Source organism: Lepidochelys kempii, chromosome 14 (genome assembly GCF_965140265.1).
Source record: "Lepidochelys kempii isolate rLepKem1 chromosome 14, rLepKem1.hap2, whole genome shotgun sequence".
NCBI classification, from domain to species: Eukaryota; Metazoa; Chordata; order Testudines; family Cheloniidae; genus Lepidochelys; species Lepidochelys kempii.
Genome location: NC_133269.1, coordinates 2,056,318 through 2,077,488, shown reverse-complemented (window position 1 = coordinate 2,077,488; position 21,171 = coordinate 2,056,318). Strand labels below are relative to the sequence as shown.

Below are 21,171 nucleotides of genomic sequence, written 5' to 3'. Positions count from 1 at the left end.
ACGCGCTATCTCAGAGTGGTACCAAGCAATTTGTAAAATTCCGTTTTTTACAAGCTCAGAAAATGAGCTAATAATTAAAACAGTTCTATTTGAAAACAGAAAAACTTTGGGTTGGAATGAATTTGCGACTCTGTCCCATCTCTGAGTGGTTAAATGGGAGATTCTGTGCTTCCAAATTAGCTGGCAATATGTAACAGGTGCCAGTGCCTGGAAAGCCAATTTTTCTGAGGATACAATTCTGTTAATTAATTGGTAGTTATTTCTGTGTGTATGAATTTCTCACACGCATTCTTTTTAAAACTTGTCTTTATTATGACTACGCTATAATGACACGACAGCATCAAACCTTTCACAGCAATCTGTAAATGTAACATTGTAGCTAACAAACTAGTAGTTTTTTCTGCCCACTTGTTTTTTTTTAATGTAGCAATGCCATCAGTGCTGAAGGAGGGTATTATTATTATTTTTGTAATTTGTATGTGATGAATAATGAATGTTTTATAGGCTCCGGAGCCTATAAAACATTAATCTTGTAACTGTAACGTAGTGTCAGCATTTCGAGATCCTTTTAATGTACATTTAGTCCCTGGGCTCAGAAGCCAGATGTTAAAATGCATATTAATTACATGTTCTCCTACCCCCATTTGTTCTTAGTGGGGATGGGAGGGGACAAGAAGTGAGCACTGTGTTCCACCTGGGACCTTGAATATGTGTCCATTTTTTTCCTGTTCTTTCTCCTTCCCCTCCCCATTCTGTCCCCTACACTTCACATTTGTTGTCCTCCCACTGGCTAGCTGATGCACTCCACTGTGAATTCAGCAACACGATTCTGGAGTCAGCCAGAGGGTCTCAGGATAATTAAGCAAGATGCCTTCCTGTCCTTTGTGCTGCCCTCAAAAGGTGTGAATGTTACTTCTGGGGGCATTCTGCACCAAAAAAATAAAAATTCTGTACACAATATTTTGTTTGTCAAAATAACACTACATAATCATGCCAGTTTCAATTATTTTGATAATTTATTTCAAAATACCTGTCAGCTAGTACGTCTGTAACAATACAGGTTTCAGAGTAACAGCCGTGTTAGTCTGTATTCGCAAAAAGAAAAGGAGTATTTGTGGCACCTTAGAGACTAACCAATTTATTTGAGCATGAGCTTTCGTGAGCTACAGCTCACTTCATCAGATGCATACCGTGGAAACTGCAGAAGACATTATATACACAGAGACCATGAAACAATACTTCCTCCCACCCCACTCTCCTGCTGGTAATAGCTTATCTAAAGTGATCATCAAGTTGGGCCATTCCCAGCACAAATCCAGGTTTTCTCACCCTCTGCCCCCCCCCCCCAACTCACTCTCCTGCTGGTAATAGCCCATCCAAAGTGACCACTCTCTTTAAAATGTGTATGATAATCAAGGTGGGCCATTTCCAGCACAAATCCAGGTTTTCTCACGCCCCCACCCCCATACACACACAAACTCACTCTCCTGCTGGTAATAGCTCTAAGGTGCCACAAGTACTCCTTTTCTTTTTGTAACAATACAGACACATGCACAAATTCCTCCAGTAGTAGAGAGTTGAAGAAATCTCTGACAACCCAGTTCCTGTTTCTCTGCCCCTTCCTCCTCCCCCCTGTCCAGCCAGGGGGTCAGACACCAGCCCCCCTCCTTCCCAGAGCCCAGGGAGGAAGAGGGAGAAACAGCCGGATGCTGGGTCCCAGGCTTGCATGGCGTTTCCGTCTACTTTCTTGGAGTGTGCTGGGAACTGCAGCTGCCAGGATCCCTCTAGTTCCCTCCCTCCCCGCAGCAGTGTCTTCTGTGTGGGAGCTGGGCTCTGCCAGGTCCAGTGGCCCCTAGTGGCGACGAGCAGCAGTGCAGCCTATTTCTGTGGCGGAAAGGAAATTCTGTGCGCACGTTAATTTCTGCAAAATTCTGCGCTGTGCAGTAGCGCAGAATTCCCCCAGGAGTATATTCTGTTCTGCCTGAGGAGACAGAGCCTGCGCCACTCCTACCTCCTTAGAAACACCCCGAAGCCCTGCCCCTCCATGCTGAACGTACCACCAAGGTGAGCGAGAGGGAATGTGTTGCTTTCTCTCACAAACATGACTGCCCTCCCTCAGTCAGTGATTTATGTTTCTACCAGCTGCTCCAGGCATCCAAACCGACCTGTCTGTGCTGCCAGGCAGGGGCACATGACTGTTCTCATGGCTTCCCTTTCAGAAGTCATTTTTCTGCAGGGAAGCAAAGAAATTTGTGGGGGACATGAATTCTGTGCACATGCAGTGATGCAGAGTTCCCCCAGGAGTAGAATGTGCTGTCCCTGCATTCTTAGCAGAAGCTGAACTGGGAATAGTTCTTAGACCCTCTCCCATGGCAGTTTCAAGTAGTAACTAACCACTGCCAATCACTGAAATTTTCTTTTAAGTTAACTTGAACAATATTGTTTTCCTCTGAATAGTCACAGTACTTGTGACTTGACTTTATTAATCTTTGTATTACCGTAGTGCTTAGGAGCCCTGGTTGTGGACCAGGTCTCTGTTGTGATAGGCACTGTACAAACACACAACAAAAAATGGTTCCTGCACCAAATAGCTTACAATCTAAGATGAGATAACAGATGGATACAGATGAGGGAGTATGAGACGGTACTGGTCGGCATGATAGGCAGCGATCTCAGCACAGTCAGTTGCTGCAATTTTATCATCAACTAAGATACGAAGACTGTTTTAAGGAATAAATATACAAATTAATATAAGTGCTTTAGTCTAGTATCATGAAAAATCCGTATGGTTTGCAAGCTTCTTGGGGTAGGGACTGTGTGTGGATATACTGCTTGTCATAGTTTTGGCACTCCGTAAACTAACTCCCCTTCCCCTATTCTCCATCTACCTGTGTGTCTTTCCTCAGATTATGAGCATCTCAGGGCAGGGGCCATGCCTCCTTGAGTGTCAGGGCAAGATCTAGCTGCTAGCACAAACAAATAAGTAGGTTAAAAAATTGTGTAAGAGAGAGCTAACTGTTGTGTTAAACCCACATTGTTTCAAATGTCATTGATGTGAATCAGTGAAGTTTATCCAAGTTGTGGCTTTTGACTAAGCATTTATGCTCTACTTGGGGAAAATTTTCCTTCAGGAAGAAAATGTTTGTAAGGACTAAACCTAGCTCATTCCTACAGTATTATGCTTTATAGTGTCTTTCTTACAGACTGCATTCCCAGGTACTCTCTAGATCTACCTAGAATAGTTATACAATGAAAAAGTAATAGCCAAGGAAGAGAGAAATTAAGAGAGGTAGGCAGGGTGTGGGAGGGGGACAGGGATAAGAGATGACAGTTGAAAGTGGAGAGTTGATGAGATGGCCAGATCCAGAGAGGCAGATGCAGCAGAGGAGAAGGCTCTTGCACCCACTGGGCTGAGATTGTGTGAAGAGAGAAGACTGATGTGAGAGAAGTAAGACTAGAGCAGTCTGTGGAGGGTGACAGTTTTGACCAGTCTCCTGAAAGGAGAGAACAGCCAGTGGAGTTGTGTAAACATCATTCAGTACACGTAGGAGTGTTCTTTGAATACTGGAGTCTGAATTTGGAGAGAGTGGTTTAAAAAAAAAAAATGAATTGCAATATCTCAGGCAGGGCAAGATGGAGGCATGGATGAGAATTTCCGCTTGGGTAGAATCAAGTCCACGGTGTACAGAGGGAACACGGAGACTAGTATGTAACCATACAAGGCATTGTGGTCTGAACCTGGGACTAGCAATCAGGAGCTCCTGAGTTTTAATGCTGCTTCTACTACTTCCTTGTGGCCTTGAGTTCATGAGTTAACCTCTCTGTCTCTGTTTCCTCATCTGTAAAATGGGGGTGAAGCTTGCCTCCATCCAAGGGGGATTGTGTAGATTAATGTTTGAGGAATGCTTTGAGCATAAGTGCTGAGTATTTTGTAGGTGTGGAAGAAACATGAAGCCAAGGTTACAGACGGTGGGAGGAAGGAGGACAAGTGGGAGGCCTGAATCAGGGAGGAAAATGTTGTCTCAAGATGCTCATCTTGCTAAGGAAGGCACTTGTGTCTTTGAGATGTTCAGCTGCAGGAAGTTGAGAGGAAGTGGCAAGTCTGTTTGGTCAAGACCGACTGAAGGTGGACAGAAAGGTGGCTTCTGAGTTTCTCTCTTCACTTATCAAAAGTGAGTGAATGCAGATCTGTCAGCCCCTGTGTAAGATCCCTCCCCCACCTCAGTGAAGTAATTTTGGTAGACCTCTTAGCGTTTGGGTCATGTGATTAATTGGTTTTGCCCTGAGCTGTTGGGCTGCTCTATACATATTTTAAAGAGAGTGGTCACTTTGGATGGGCTATTACCAGCAGGAGAGTGAGTTTGTGTGGGGGGGGGCGGAGGGTGAGAAAACCTGGATTTGTGCTGGAAATGGCCCAACTTGATGATCACTTTAGATAAGCTATTATCAGCAGGAGAGTGGGGTGGGAGGAGGTATTGTTTCATGGTCTCTGTGTATATAATGTCTTCTGCAGTTTCCACAGTATGCATCCGATGAAGTGAGCTGTAGCTCACGAAAGCTCATGCTCAAATAAATTGGTTAGTCTCTAAGGTGCCACAAGTACTCCTTTTCTTTTTGCGAATACAGACTAACACGGCTGTTACTCTGAAATCTATACATACAGTGATTAAGACTGATAATGAGAAGAGTCCATCTGTGTATGCGATCCTCTCCCAAACGGCATTAATGTTTGAGTGCCTGAAGAATGCGCTGCTAGTTGGTTACTCTACTGATGGTGAATTTCTGTAGCTAGGATGAGGTTCCCTTACTGTGTTTCAATATGGGCTGTGAGGAAGATTGTCCTAGTCATTAGTTTAGGGTCAGATTCAGATCTAATGTGATTTTGGGGAACTCCTTTGAAACCAGAGGGCTTAATCCAGGGCTGATTTTGACCTCTGGCGGGTTTGACAAAGATCTTTGATTCCATTCATTCAACATCTCACTGTGTGAACTGTGTAACGTTTGAGAGCCAGCCTGGGGAAAAATATAGCCTTCCCTATTCACTAGGGGAGTAGGATCTTGCTAGCCCTGTCCCTGTCTTCTCTCAGCCTCTTACGTGATAAGAATATGACTTGCAAACAACTACTGTTTGGCTTCTGTCCTCTGGTCTGATGTGTGTAGCATTAGGGGAAGAGCTTTGAAATTGGCTTATTCGTCCAGTGGTCAGAACACACTGCTGGAATTTTTTAGATGTTAATGGTTAGGACAGAAGAGCGGTACTGGAGCAGTTATAAGGATATGGCTGGCAGGCACTTAAAAAAAAAGAAGCCATCAAACATTAACAGCACATTGTACGAGCGCTGCAGAGTTCAGTACATGAAATGACGCCCAGCCTGGGGGCGGAGGGTGTGTGCATGTGTGGAGAGGAGCATGCATTACAAATGGTGATTCAGCTACTGTGCTACTATCGGAAGATTTGGCTCTGATGCAGAAGGAGTGGGGTATTTTAATGTTTGCCATTTGTGCCAAGGTAGGTGAATACTGGAGCCAGGGAGTGAAGAATGGGCTCTGGTGATAGCTTCTCCCTTCTCTTGCAGCTGACTCTCAGACCTGGGATGCTGGGCCTGTCCAAGTAGGGTGCCGAACCTCTTTCCCCCTCGTTCTTCTGGGCTGAGATGCTTTCTCACTTCGGGCGAAGTCTTGGTCACACTGATATCATCTGGAGCTTTGCTCTTGACATCAGTGAGCCCAGGATTTCACAATGATGCTAATAACAGCTCCTGCCCTTCTCCTTAACTGTGTACTTGGCACGCTGCTGCTGCCAATAGATAGAAATTAAAGATTTTGCGGGGAGGGACCCTAGTTCTCCCCACAATCCAGGACTAGTTCAGATGGTTCTCTACGGTATAGCTTTCCATAGCTTTGGCTAGTCTAATTTTAAATAGCTCAAGCAAGTTGCTAGTAATCTGCTTTTTTCAAACACAGATCTCAAAGCACAAAGGAGGGGTCACTGTTAGGATTATCCACGTTTGACACATGGGGACCCCAAAGGTCAGAGAATGACAGTGACTTGCTGAAGGTTATACACATGGGCTGGGAATACGGTGGTAGTCAGGGTTCCCAGGTTCCCATTTGTGGTGGGACTGGGTCACTCTGCCTGCTCAGTGTTGCCTTTGTCCAACACAAAGTAACACTCCCCTCTCCCTGGGCATTTGAGAGTAGCCCTGGTTGGGATCGCTCCTGTGGAATAAGGTGTTGTGCTGACATAGTATTAAAGTCAAATTCAAGTCAATTGGAAGAGATTGCCTTGATCAGGAAAATGCAAAATTAATTTATAAATAGATTGATAGGTAGATAATCTGATTCAAGTGCGACTCTAGTGCTGGTTTATTCCGTTTATCCACAGGACAGCCTAGTCTCGTTTCCAAACCCTGTTGTTTGGCTCATATTACTTTTAAGTATTGTTTTCTTTGATTAACAATCACCCCTTGGATCCAACAAGATCCATTGCTGCGCACACAACTGCTAAGCAACTTGGCTTTCAAGCTGCAGCCTCCCTGCTCCCGAGTTTGATCTGAATTTGTCTATCTAGACTAAGTTCTGTGATAGGGAGCTTTGTTGCCTTGTGTGTCTGTAAAGCACAGTTGTTATTGCTGTATGATACTGCGCAAACCCAAAAATACATGCTGAACCCCCTGCCAGGGCCAGGCAGAAACCCTGCACTTCTCTTCTTTATCAGAGAACTGAAAGCTTGTGCAAGTGGAGCCAGCAGAGATTGGTCCAGGAATATCTGCCAAGTTGAGGGTGTGATCTGCCAACCCTCAACAGGATCTTGTTGTTTAAGTTTGTGAAAGGGGAAGGGCCTTTCTAAACAAGGCGGCTGGCTGTCAGAGCTATCTGAGACACTGCTGGCTGCAACTGTGCTTGGCTTCCAGTGAAGAGGACAACAGAAGTAGGCTTCAGGGGGTTAGCAACTGTGTGACTGCTGGCTGCATGATGTTTCTCTGGGGCTCTCTGCTAGCTGGGGAGCCCTGGCATTGGCTAAGAAAGGAACCAATGGCTGCATGAATGGCCCCAGCAGCTGCAGCAAAGGGGTCTGACAATAGTTACTGAGTGGAGCAAACAAATCTTTTCTGTGTGTACATAATAAAAATTGGCAGGCAGTGAGGGCTTATCAGCTAACTCAGTTCTCCAGCTTCCAGAGGGCAGGGTGGGTGATCTGGTTCCTGTTCGAGTGTTAGCTGCTGCTGCTGCGTTGGAATAATCCCCGCAGTCACAAAAAACACAAGCTTAATCTGAAACGTACCCCTTTAAACAAAAAAAAAAAAAAGGTACAACTCTAATGTTGACTTTCCAGCCCTGGAGATGGAATTCATCTTTGCATCCCCTGGATTGTGCAAGGCAAGGAGCAGTAGTACTGTACTACCCCACCATTGTGGGCAGACCCTCCTAAGGGGAAGAGAGGTCAATCTCCATGGTGCATTCAGTCCTAGGCCTCTTTGCTGAGGCTGCTAACTATTGTGCTGCTTGTTAATTTTGGTGATGGCAGCACCTGTCTGCTGGGAATGAGACTGAGACTCCCCAACGTCATTTGGTGTAGGCCACGGAACAGTCGGTGGATAACGCTTGATCGCTGCCAGCATGGGCTAGAATCGAGCCAGCAACCTGGAAGTGAAATAATCTCTCTCCTTCCCAGTCCCCTGAACCATCCACTCGCTGTATCTGAAACGCAGCACTTCGGCAATGCGTGCCCAGTGCACCAGCCCAGATTTCCTTCGGAGCCAGTGCTTCATGTTCTTGAGCCTTCCACTCCCAGCAGACTCCTGTGTGCAGACAGAGCTGGAGCGATAGCCGCAGCCTAGGATCAAAGCAACTCTTTCTGTTTTAGATCCTTTTCACTTCCCAGGGAGCAACTTTTGATCTTTGGTTGATGCTTTATTCTTTCTGAGCTAGATGGAAGCTAACTAAATGCAGCCGCTGCTGCTTTTCATTGACAGAAGGCCTGCGCCTCTTCTGATGTTCCTGGGGGCCCCCTTGAGAGCTGCAGTGGTGCTAGATGGGACCTGCTGCTCTGCGCGTGGAGAAGTAGCCTCTCTGTGTCGGTTGCCTCCAGTGGGAGTCTTCTCCCTGTATTTCTCAGATGCTTTCACTGACTCATAGCTGCTTCTGCCTTGATCTCATATATTGCTCAAATAGGTTCTGAATCTTTAAGATGGTATTTAAGGTTTTGGTGAGATGACTGATGCAGTTAAAGTCCATTCTCTGTATAGTGTACGCAGCGAGGGGAAGCCTATCCACCCCAAGTCAGGATACAAGCTGTGCAGACTCTTACATTGATGTGATACAGGTTAAGTGTCTCCATTCCGGAGGTGTTGGAGCTTCAGGTCCTGTGATAAACAGGCAGGTAGCTCAGTGTCGCCAATCACCATTGCTGTGAATTCCCTCAGTGTCTTTTGTTGAATTGTTATTTTGTAACTTGTTACAGAGACAGTAGGGGAAATTGCTCCAGACATCCCTCTGCTTTCTCTTCTGGGCTGCGGAGGGACTATTCTTTGTTGATGATTGTTGCAAAAGGCTCTCCCACCTATATAGAGTCTGAGCCTACAGTACTGTGTTCTAAGACAGCCTGGAGAAGAATCAGTACTTGGAGCCCCAGGCTGTGTTGTCTCTTTGTGCCTGACATGTGTTTCTGAAGGTGTGTGCAGCACTAGGATCAGGAGGGAGCCTACAAGGAGGCAAAAAAGTAAAGAACGGCTTGCAAACCGATCACCTTCAGAGCCAAGTGGGCTCAGCACAGAGCAGGGTCGATCCATCTTGGTCAAGTCCCACTGATGAGCACAAACTGTCTTAGCTGAGGTGATGATTCAAGCAGACTCAAGCCAGGAAACTTGCAGTTGAGGCTTATGGCTTTTCCTGTGGAAAAGGCACTGTCCGCCACTCTTCGGAGCCTTGTTTACTGTCTCTTGTGACGAGCTCGTAGAAACTGGAAAACTGTATTTCCGTCCCTGTTTACCCTCCCATTTGAGAAATGCTCGTTTTTCTTTTGCCTCTGTGTTTCCAGTGCAGAGAGCAAGCTGCTCCCTTTTGTTCACTTCTGTCAATAAACCAGCATTGCTGGTGATGCCAGTGTAGCATCCCACTGCTCTGCTGCCTTGTCTACCCAGACTGGGAATTGAACAGCAGTCTCCTGCGTGGCCACTAAAACCCCAGTTTTATCTTGGCAGTTCTCCCAGCTCCTGCTGGCCCAGGTGGGATCTGGACTGGTGTCTCCAGCAGGCATGGTAGGTTAAATCATTGCAGACAGGCCAGCTTCTATGCCTTCTTTTCAGGTCAAGTGCTTTTTAAGGCATTAACAGTGAAGCTGGTGTTCAGAAGGGCTAGGGCTGTTCGGTATGAGGAGCTGTGAACCCTTCAGGCCCCAGTGGTGTTTCTAGTGTACAGAGTGTCTCTGTAAGTGAGGTGGAGGCAGGGTTCTCGCTGACCTGTAACGTGTTTTTCTCTCTGTTCCTGGCTACATCCTCTGCTTGTTCTGCTGGCACGTGAAATGCACTAGCTGATCTCTCCAGGTGCTGCACCTGGGCCCATGGAAATCGCTGGTGTGTGCTGGGTCAGGTTGGTCTGTCCATTAGGGAATAAAGAGGAGTCAACAGAAAGGAACAGCTTTGTCCCAGAGAGAACTTCACGGAGGTAGCTGCTTTCCCCTGTACTTCAGGTGGAACAGAAGCTGGAGCTCTGCCTCGTGGAGAGCGATTTCTGCCTTGCCTTTGTGTTTCGGGTTGTTAGTGGGATTGCTTTGTGCCTGCTCCGCTCCGTGTTCAGCATATCAAGCGCTCTACCTGGCCTAGCTGTTTAATTATGTATGGCCTGAACATCCCATCTGGATTCGGGATCTGGCTTCTCATTAACAGCCCCGCACAAGAACGTATCTCATTTTCAGTACAAAGCTTACTCGGTGGTTACAGGGAGATCATATTCCACAGCTAGCTTAAATTACCTATTGACGGCTGAGACACTCCCCATGTGGCCCAGCGATGGCATTCCATATTCTGTTCCAGAATCCATTTGCCTGCTGTGTGTTGAATGTTTTCTCCCCTCTTCCCATCCCCTAAAAAGACCTGAGATTCATGGATGAGTCGTGGGGATGAGGTAGCAGTTGATGGGAACCTTGCCTCTCTGTGAGGGGTAGCAGTGTTGTCCTCGGTTGGTGGTGGGCCGCAGCAGGAAGTTCTTGCTCCTGTCTTGCAGCTGTCATGTTGCATTTCTCCTCACACTGTTTCTTCCCTCTTGGCAGATCTTTTGTCTGAATTTGGCTCCTGATTGAAGTTGACGGATAATGGAAACATTCCCCTGGCGATGTCTCTGGGGCGACTCCTCCGACGTGCCTCTTCAAAAGCCTCTGACCTCCTGACCTTAAATCCCGGTGGTGGCGGTGGTTCGTCCTCCGTACTGGATGGGGAGATTATCTACTCCAAGAACAATGTATGCGTCCACCCTGCTGAGGTGCTGCCAGGTGTCGGGGAGCATCACCCAGGTGATGCGGTGCTGCACTTGCTGCTCACTCTTCTTTCTGTCTCTGGGAGCGTCTGCGTGTCCATGTCTGCATGGGGTTGGCATGCATCTGAGTCTGAGCACTTCAGGGGTGTTATCGTGGGGTGTGGGAGGTTAGAGCTTCTGCCACCCAATACAGGCAGCATTCCAGAGGGACTGAGGAAAGGCATCCGCTGAGCTGAGCCGCAACTTCTTCTCATCAATGTATCTGTTGTTGTCCAAGGAGCCCTTTGGTGGTTTGAGCAGGGGATGGAGCAGTGGGATTCCTGGCTCTGCCACTGCCTCCCTGTGTGACAATGCACTGATCACGTCACCTCTCGGGGCTTCAGTGTCCCCAGCTATAAACAAGGGCAAATGGTACTTGCCTTGGTTACCGGGGAAGTTGGGTAATGAGCGTTATCGTTAATGTCTGTAAAGTGCTTTGAGATCTCTAGAGAGGGTCAGAGTTGTCATTTAATGTGTAACACTTGGTCCATCCCTCCCTCAGCTGCACTCCGGGATGTCAAGTGCCATCACACCACCCTGATGGAACAAGCAGCCACTGCAGGCATCCGAGGACAAGGAAAACCCTGATATTGGCTTCACTGGAGTCGATACAGGGCTTTTCTTCAAGACAAATGCTGCTTTCTCCCCATTCTTGTCTGCTAGTGGGACCCTGTGTATCCTTGTAAATGGATACCCGCTACTGGCTTAATATTGCAAAATAATTATTTTGCAAATATTGGTTTGCATTAGACTAGTGTGTGTGTGTGATTATTTTGGGTTGGCTTTCCAGGAACCTTCTAGACCAAATACTCAGGAGTAACCAGTGTTTAGTGCCCACGTAGAATGGGGATAAATAAACAAAGATGCAAATCTGACATAAAAGTCTGTAATTCAAAATTCACTCTTGATTAGTTGCATAACTCGTCCAATCAGGGGACTGAAATGATGGCATGTGATTTCTGTAGCTACCCAGCCCAGTAGGTATTTGGCAGATGAAATTCAATGTTGATAAATGCAAAGTAATGCATATTGGAAAACATAATCACAACTATACAGACAAAATGATGGGGTCTAAATTAGCTGTTACCACTCAAGAAAGAGATCTTGGAGTCATTGTGGATAATTCTCTGAAAACATCCACTCAGTGTTTTTGCAGCGACAGTTTAAAAAGCAAACAGAATGTTAGGGATCATTAAGAAAGGGATAGATAATAAGACAGAAAATATCTTATTGCCTCTATATAAATCCATAGTACGTCCACATCTTGAATACTATGTGCAGATATGGTCGCCCCATCTCAAAAAGGATATTCTGGAATTGGAAAAGGTTCAGAAAAGGGCAACAAAAATGATGAGGGGTATGGAACAGTTTCCGCACGAGGCGAGAGTAATGAGACTGAGACTGTTCAGCTAGGAAAACAGACAGCTAAGGGGGTTATGATTGAGGTCTATACAGTCATGACTGGTGTGGAGAAAGTAAATAAGGAAGTGTTATTTACTCCTTCTCATAGCACAAGAACTAGGGGTCACCCAATGAAATTAATAGGCAGCAGGTTTAAAACAAACAAAAGGAAGTATTTTTTTCACACAGTGCAGTCAGCCTCTGGAACTCTTTGCCAGAGGGTGTTGCAAAGGCCAAGACTATAACAGGCTTCAAAAAAGAACTAGATAAGCTCATGGAGGATAGGTCCATCAAGTGACAGGGGATGGATCACTTGGTGATTGCCTGTTCTGTTCATTCCCTCTGGGGCACCTGGCATTGGCCACTGTCTGAAGACAGGATACTGGCCTAGATGGACCTTTGATCTGACCCAGTATACCCGTTCTTATCTACTTATTCATAAACCATATGCAGATTCAAAGGGATTATTTGCAAATAATGAATATTTGAGAATTTCACAGTCTGTTTGTGGAGGAGAAAATCTGCCAAATGACTGGATTCCTTTAGCCCAGCTGTATTGGCAATGGAGGGGGGCAGGGGCTAAATATGGCTGATAAATGTCCTGAGAATACAGTTTAAGTCCTAACTTGTTGGTCCTGTGCTCTCTTGAAGGCTATTTATGCTTGTACATGGAGAAAGATGAGCTACTTGGTACTACGCTTATCCTTGCCTGGGTCCCAAACTCTCGTATTCAGAGGCAGGATGAAGAAGCCCTGCGCTATATGACCCCTGAGAGCTCCCCGGTCCGTAAAGCTCCCCGCAAGCGTGGCCGCCACACTCAGGGGTTTGGCACCGTCCAGCAGGCTTCCCCAACTGATCAGAAACGAGCAGTAATCCCGAAAGACGACGAGATCTTGGCTGTATCTCAGCTTGTCAGAGATGTGGCTCTCCTTGGCTCCCCTTCTGAAGAAGGGGAGAAGCTGTCTCAGTGTTGCCTGGCAACTGACGGTACCCACAATTCCACACAGCCTGCCCACAGTGACTCAGGAATCTTATCGACAATCAGCTCTCAGGAGGAGCAGAACAGATCGGAGTTGTCAGTGGAGGGGACAGAGGAAGGGCTGGAGTGCAGGCTAGAGCAGGGGGAGGACGAGGGCTCCTTGGAGCTGTCTGCTGATGATGTGAGCAGGGATAGTACTTTTGACTCTGATTCTGATGCCTTCTCCTCCCCGTTCTGCCTCTCTCCCATCAGTGAAGCCCTTGGGGAAGGCAGCAGCTCTGTGTTTCTGGATAATGAAAGCAGGTGAGTTTGTCACATTTTTACAGCTTCCTGGTGGGTGGGGTGGGGTGGGGTGGGGTGGAGTGGAGTGGAGGTGAAAGGAGGCTGAAGGCTTAAGAACATAAGGAAGCGAATGTACTTAAAAGCTGCACTGAGCTCAGTTTAGTTGCTCTTTCATTGGGTTTGCTTTAATTCCCCTTCTCATTGTTTCATTCCCTTGCTTGAAATCTAATTTGAAAAGCCTTTGGGAAAATTCCCTGAGTTAGCTATTCACCGTTCTGCTGACTGGAACCCTTCAGACTCTTCCACCCTTCTGTGCCCATAAACTCATGCTGACGCTGAGTCCCCTGGAATGTGAACCTGCTTGTCTGTCGTGGGCACTTTTAGCATGTGTCTCACTATGGTAAGAGGTTGTCACGGCAAATTTTTTGGTGGCCTCAGAGTGCGGCCACCAACTCTCACTGGTGGCTGCACTGACGCTTTCCTAAAATACTTCATTAACTTTAGGCAAAACAATGAACTATACGCAAACTCAGGTCCAAATCATTGTAGTGTCTGTTTATAGGGTTTTTTGGCAGCCTCAGGAACAGAAATAATGCTGCCCCGTCCTTCAGCCCCGCCGTCCAGGGCTTCGCAGGTCCTGGGGCTTGCTGTCAAAAGTGATATTTGTATCTTTGTTAATATCACAGCACACTGAGTAGCTTACCTGGGAGGCTATGAAAAATGTTGTTAACCAACATACAAGTATCGCTTTTCACAGATGGCTAGAAGTCTGCTGTGAAAAGTGATAATGGCATGTTTGTTAATATCACTTTTCGCAACAAGCCCCAGGACCCATTAAGCCCTGGATGGGGGGACAAAGGGGGAGGCAACGGGGGCCCGGGCCATGGTGGGATGGATGCGGGACCGGGGGAGGCAACGGGGGCCCGGGCCATGGTGGGATGGATGCGGGACCGGGGGAGGCAACGGGGGCCTGGGTGATGGGGGTGGGTGATGAGTCCAGCTGTTGCATGGCCACAGTCGGGGCCTAGTGTCTGCTGCCATGCGGCCAGGACTGCGCTGAGTGCCTGTGGCCAGAACCTGGAGCTGGGGACAGGAACTGCATGACTGGAGCCAGGGATCAGAGCCTGCTGCAATGCAGCTGGAGAGAAGGGTCAGTGCCCAGGGCTGGTGCCTGCCACCGCATGGCCAGAGTCCGGACCTGGGTACCAGAGCCCAAGAGTGCATGGCTGGAGCCAGGAGTCAGCACCTGCCACTGTGTGGCTGGAGACAGCGCTCACTGCTGTGTGGCTAGGGTGAGGGGTCAGCACCCCAGGCCAGTTCCCACCACTGAGTGGCCGGAGCCCAGGACCAGACCTGCAGGGGATCAGCACCAGGGGCTAGAGTCACATGGCTGGAGCCTGGGGCCAGCGCCTGGAACTGGAGGCCAGAGGCCTACTGAAGCCCGCAGCACCTGCGGCCAGAGCCAGGGGTTAGCGCCCAAAGCTCCGTGTTTGGAGCCCACTGCCATGTGGCTGAGACTGGAGGTCAGCGCCCATGGCCAGCACCTGCCACTGCGCGGCTGGAGCCTGGAGTTGGAACCAGGGGCCAGAGGCTGAAGCCTTGCAGCCGGAGGCCAGGGTCACGTGGCCAGAGCCGGGGGCGGGGGTTGTCAGTACCCGCTGCCCTGTGGTTGGAACGGGCAAGTTCCTGAAGTCCCGCTGCTGGAGCCTGCCACCTAAAGTCCCTCCCCCAACATGGGTCAAGAACTCGCCTTGCTCCTGCAGCGTTGTGCCCCACCTCTCTCCAGAGGTAGTGCATCCAGGAGCAACAAGGAGGGAGGGGGAGGGTCTGATGTCCTTCCCCCACCCCATCACCACCCAGGAGGCTGTCCTGGGTGGACGAAAAGCCCCTGGTGGCCGCATGCAGTCATGAAACCAGTCATGGTGGCTGCATTTGAGAAATTTTGATCTAGATGGGATCCAATCCTCCTCGGGGGTGCCTGCAGTCGGCTCTGTTTGGGGATGAGAACAACACCTTGGCAATGAGTTAATGACCTGGATGCACCTGCATCCTTCCTGCACATTGCACTAGCACTGGACAATATTTCATATCTGTCTGGCCTGTATTCTCTGGAGTTGCTCCCATCCTTCACCAGTGGTGGGGCTGTATGTGCCGCAGTCCCTAGGCACCACTAGGCTAATGTAAGGATACTGCTGTGATTTAAAACTGCCCTGGAAACTGGATTCAAGTCATCCTTTGTGTCTCAAAAATGCCCAGAATTTATGAAACCTTGTAGGTTGGACAGATTTTGCCACTTTCCTTTATGGGATGATCTGAAACCCTGAAAACAGCCAGGGCTTATAAAGGAAGTGCCACATCAATTGTAAGTCGAGCTGCACTCTCCGAGCCACTGCATAAAGGTCCAGTGCTCTGAGCAGTTGGTCTGTACCGTAAGTAACTGCAGGTCTCCAAGGTTGTCCGGGATGGAGCTGTAGAGGAGATCAATGGAATGTGATTAAATAAAAGCTCCAGAATAGTGCAGCAGCCTACAGCTGTCTGGCATGTGTGTGATCCATCCTGCTGGTGAGGGCACCTTCATGTGGCCACAGGGTTGTACTGCATGTAGGCACATAACATGCCCAGAGCAGATTTAGCATGGTTCTTCAGGTCACGTGGAAGAACAATGTTAGTCTGAAAACTTGTGCATCTTAACATGGTATCCTACACTGGCCCTTGCCCCTTTTGACAGTTAGCACATTGTTGGATTTCTTATGCTACATATGGTATTTGGGATTAAAGGGAGGCTGTTAAACAGATTTTGAAAAACACTTCCCTATTAATAACACACACAACACTTTGGATTATTAAATATCGCCATTTTTAATAATCTAACTTCATTCTGTATGTTTACTCCACGTCCTTCCCTCAGCTTGAATGATGAAAATAGATTAGTTGGCTGCACTTGTTATCAGGAGGTTTCTAGTTATTTTCATGTTCAAGTTCTCTCACACTAGCACAGTGCTGCAATGTGTAGGATTTTACATGCTTTATTGCATTTTCTTCCACAGAGGGTGGTGATGCTTTAAAGTTCTGTAGTCTTGATGGTTTTTAGAAAATGGAAACACCTCAGTTAGTCTTAGACTTTAAACAAAGCCTACAGCTGTCAGCTGGAGCCATCTAGGAACGGGCTCTGCTCCTTTGAAAGAAGTAACGCTACTAAGAGGACATTCCAGTTTCTTTTTTAGAAAGCGGTTTTCTGTCAGGACAATATCTAAATAAACCCTTGGGGAATTTGCATTTATTTTCAATGCTTGTAGTCACTGGGTGATGACATGTCTGCTCCTGACTGTTGCAAAGAAACTTCATGTTGTAAGGTGCCCAGGCCAAATCTTGGGTTGAATTTGGCCTAAAATTTAGGCCTCTTAAAAGCCGGTTATCACAAAACCTAAGTGCAATGAAAATACATCCATTAATACTTCTTAGTTTCAGTGGAAAGTTTTAAAAACAAAAAATATTTCTCCAATTTTATCTGTTTAATGTATATGCTCTTCTGTAACACTTATCACTATAGTATGTCTTCCAAAACTATTGATTTAATCCCACAGATTGAGGTGGGAATGAATGATCCCCGTTTTACAGATGGGGACAGAAGTACAGTGAGATTGTGTTGCACTCAAACTCTGAGCCCACATCTCAGAAACCCCAATCCAGTGCCTTAGCCACAAGACTGTATTTTCTAAACAGAGCAGCATTTTGCTAGGGCTCTAGCCCACGAACAGTTAAAATTTCACATCCCAACTGAAATTTAAAAAATGAACAGTGAAAAGTCAGTTTTAAAATTCGTTCAGCATTAGTAATCTGAGGCAGAGATAGTGATAAGGAAGGAACACGATTTATTTTAACTTTGTTTTACCTCTGAATTGCTACAGCATTTCCTTACAGGCGTGTCAGTTAATCTAGCTCGCGTGAGCCATCTGGTGGCTAATCCAAAGTACTTCTGCCGTTGGTTCAAAAAAGCAGTGGCGACCTTTTGAAGACACTTTTGAAACAGGCATGTTTCCTTATCTGGCACTGATTTAAGAAACCTTTGGTGCAAGTGGCACTGGCAGGTGACTTGCAGCAGATCAATAAAACATGGATATTTCATTGTTTGGGGTTGACAGGCTTCTGTCTAATCGATGAGTTTGTATGGCACCTTGCTTCTCACCATGGCACTGTCTTACAGGGCATTGTAAAGCACGCTCCCTGAAAACTGCTAACTAACTGAAATTTTCCATGGGAAACTTTTCTAAAATCTTGTTAGGCAGCATTCTCCTGTGTGCTTCCTGCATTCACTCCCTGTTTTTATTCCTAGAGTCACATGCATGAAAATGGGCTCCTTGTTTCTGAATTTCCTCTGCTTGCTGTTCCCTATCTGAGTCAGAATGAGAGCGCAGATAAAATTTCCGTTGCTGGCAGACTCATTCTTTTCTGAAGAGGAATAAATGTCTCCCCTTATTTTTTTTTTCTTCCCTTGGTTTTGGGTTGTTTTCATAAAGATTCTGTGCCTTCCCTGAGATCACTTCACAAAGCCAAAGGGATACATTTAACAGGTTCTGTCCAATCACAGTCCCCCCCACAGCAGCCAGTGACTGAGAGGAATGTGATATTGTTTAGGTGAGGTGTTAGGAATAAGCAGCAGGTGCCCCCAAACTCCTTAGAACTCCTATGAACTAGGAGAAACACTTGTTCATCCAGAAGTGATCAGCTTGATGCCAGAATTATTGGGTAAAAGTCTGCGGCCTGTGCAGGAATTACTGGGTGAGGTTCTCTGGCCTGTGTTGTACAGGGAATTGGACTGGGAGGTCACAGTGATCCATTTGGGCCTTAAAATCTATGAAAACCAGAAAGGGTGGGAGTGGGGAAGTCTCAGTATATATAACATGCACAGACTGTTCCAGGTGCTGGATGCATTCTGTGCAAGTATAGCTTCAGTAGGTTTCATTGAAATGAAGATTTAACAGAAGAGACGGAATCTCCAAGTTATTGCAGAGGCTGGGCAGAACACGTTTCACATAAGGAATACGGTGCATCTTTCAAATGCAGCAACCTTAAAGCATGCAGCCTGGAGCATCCCTGTGATAACACACAGCCTCATGCTAAGGAAGACCCTACAGTAACGTGCTGGTGTGTGCAGAATGGGGGGGAGGGAGGGAAAGGAATAGGTTAGAGGCATTTTAGCTTCAGTGTGAACCCTTAAACAGCAAACTAATTTTTTTAAATGATTGTAAATTAGGAAAAGTGCCCAGTGTTAAATAAACTGTTTGCTTATCAGTTTGCAGCGCTGTCAGGAATCCCATGTAGTGGTTGATGCTTTCACCTGAGTTGCAAAATTCCGAAGGCTAATAGTGAAGGGGAGAGTGGGATCATTTCTGTACACGTTCTCAGCTCCCTTTTGGTGGAGCCTGGCACCTGCTCCTGTGTGGGGTGCTCTTGTGAATTTGGGGAGCTGCTTTCTGCTCAGACTGCCAGTGCTCTCCATAGTCACATGCCTACAGGGAGATGTTCAGTTCATGAGCTGCCAAAAATAATGGTAGCTCTTTAAGGGATTTCATTTGGTGGTGGCAGAATTGGACATAATTGTTTTTAACTAGTTCTCTTCTTCCTTTTTTCCCCTGTTCCTCATCTCCTGCCACTCCACCGTTATTCTTGGGTTAGATGTCAGGGAATGTTGTCTCATATTTCAAAGGGAACTGAGTCAGATTCTGATCTGAGCTCTGCCCCGACTTATTGTGTGGCCATGGACAAGTTACTTAGCCTCCATTTCCCTGGCAATAAAGATGGGTTTATTGTACCTCCCTTCATCCTGGGGGGTGAGTAGCATTTGACTCTTCTATACAATATCTTTTAGCCAAAGTTCTCAATGTTGCTTTAACTGACGGTTAGGCCAGATCTGGACTGTTGAGTTGTTACAGGATTTTGTGCTGTGTATTATAACTAGGATTTTCTGTGCCTTGCCACAATAACTCCCAGTTAACGGCAGTTTCCCCTTGTAATGGATGGCAGCATTACTAGAAAATGTGATGAGCTGCAGTCACTGGAGTTTGCAAAGGAACTTGAAACTGCTTCTGGGGACAGTTGTTGGCCTCAGTTCTCCCACTGACTTCAAGATGGAGTGGACATATCATGGAATTGTCTCCAGTGGATAACACAGGTGGAATTAAAGGCAACATTTAGCTGTGCTGTTAGAACTCAGTTACCAATTTTGCTGATGCATGAGCCAGAATATACTCCAGCTCACACTTTCGTAGCTGTGTTTGCTGTGCAGGGCTGGCAAAAATATCTAGTATTATATGTTAGCCACTGAAAGCAGTGGATCTGACTCTGATACACACACCTCAGAGTACATCTGTAAGAAGCTGCCATTTTTACACAGCCACTTTTCAAAGTAGAACTGTGCTGTAGCTTAGTTCTTGGTGGTCCTAAACAGACATCATTTCAGAGAGGAAACAAAACTCTTCTCTCAGACAGTCTCGGGGGAACACACAACACAAGGAAAAGGCTCCTCTGGAGTCCTGCTTGATGCAATTTTTACAGATTTGTTGCACATCCTGTTGTTAACCCTCAGTACGTTATTGGTGAGCAGGGGGAGCTGTCGAGTGACCGAGGACAGCTGCTGGAGCTAGTGGTAACAGAGTGCACAGTGTTGCATCATGTTGTTTTGGCAGCTCACCTGAGAGGCTTGTTGCTGTTCAGGCCTCTGCAGAATAAAGCAAAGGCAAAAATTACAGGACAAATGAGCTGAAATGAATGAGAATTGGCAGAGTCTCTGAAGTCTGCAGGGGGCTGGGATTCATCTTCCTGGATGAGAGCCCCAGCATCACTGCTACAGCAGAAGTGATTAAATTCTTTCTTACAATTGTGGGAACTGATCTCTATATTCAAACCCTCCTGCAACCTATTGCAGCATCTTGTGTCATGCCGTCTTCCTTTCTAATGATGTAAGCCGTGGGGATGAGCCTGTGGGGAAGGGCCGTTGGCTCCCAAGCTTCCCTTGCTTTGGGCTCTTCTCATTCCCCAGCATGTCACCCTGGAACTTACTGTAGTTTACAAGTAAAACCTCCGTCTGAAGACAAGTAGCTCCGTCCCCACTCAGAACCTCTGCAGAAATATCCAGAAGCTCTTGCTCCACTGACATTACAGCCTTTTTGTTTTTCCTTCCCTTTGATCTGGGGGCATCAGGGTTGTGGCCTAGGCGTAAGGAACAGCTTGGAGAGGTGTCGAACAGAGTCAAGTGCTTGGAAGAGTTTGTCTAATAATAATACCAGCTCTTACAGCACATTTCCTCCGTAGATCTCAGAACCCTTTTAAAAGGTCAATCTCATTATCCCCGTTTTACAGATGGGGAAACTGAGGCACGAGGTTGCAACGTGACTTGCGTCCAGTCACCCAGAAGGTGAACGGCAGAGCTGGAAGTATAACCCAGGTCTCCCAAGTCCCAGTCCAGTGTTCTAGCCACTAGGTCACACTGCCTGAAGCCATTAGTGTGCTTTGTAGTCAGGTGGTGGTGCTCCAGGCAAAGAAGGTGGGACAAAACCAAGAGAGTGAAAGGCTAGAACGCTCCATCTTGCCCTGTATAAATATTTAAACAGCAGGAGGATTAATTTGGGCAGGCCTTTCTTCACTTGGATTTGCTGCTGGATTTCTATGGAAGAGAATAGATTGACAACTTCTAACTGAGCATCATTGAGAGAGGGGGAGGGACTCTTAGCTTGGGACTTTAGTTAGGGAATATGCAGCAAGAGCAGATGAGCTCCTAAGAAATACAGGTCCTCTGCAAATGCCGAACGCCTTAATAAAGCATCGGGGCAAGAACAGAATCCTGAGGAGATGCCAGCGGACTGCCTGGCATGCCTTCCAAAGCTTTTCCGGAGATGTCAGCAGCTCTTTTTAAAATAGCTCTAACTCTTGCTTTTAAAATTAACTTTGTCTCTTTACAATTAACGCACTTGCTTTGAAAGAGCAGATTGTGCGGTGAC

The 21,171-nt window shown here is 46.8% G+C and overlaps 1 protein-coding gene across 7 annotated transcripts in view; it reads left to right on the top strand.

Annotated features, from left to right (window-relative positions):
• TBC1D16 (TBC1 domain family member 16) overlaps positions 1-21,171 on the top strand; it is a 48,048-nt gene that overhangs the window by 2,640 nt on the left and 24,237 nt on the right. For 5 of the 7 annotated variants that reach the window (XM_073310200.1, XM_073310198.1, XM_073310201.1 and 2 more), the window contains exons 2-3: positions 10,271-10,510; positions 12,565-13,195. In XM_073310200.1, coding sequence (XP_073166301.1) covers positions 10,333-10,510; positions 12,565-13,195 — 809 coding nt within the window. In that variant the 5' untranslated portion in view covers positions 10,271-10,332. Of the gene's footprint in view, positions 1-10,270; positions 10,511-12,564; positions 13,196-21,171 lie in introns of those variants that run through there. The other 2 variants (XM_073310202.1, XM_073310203.1) reach the window with 2 other exon arrangements.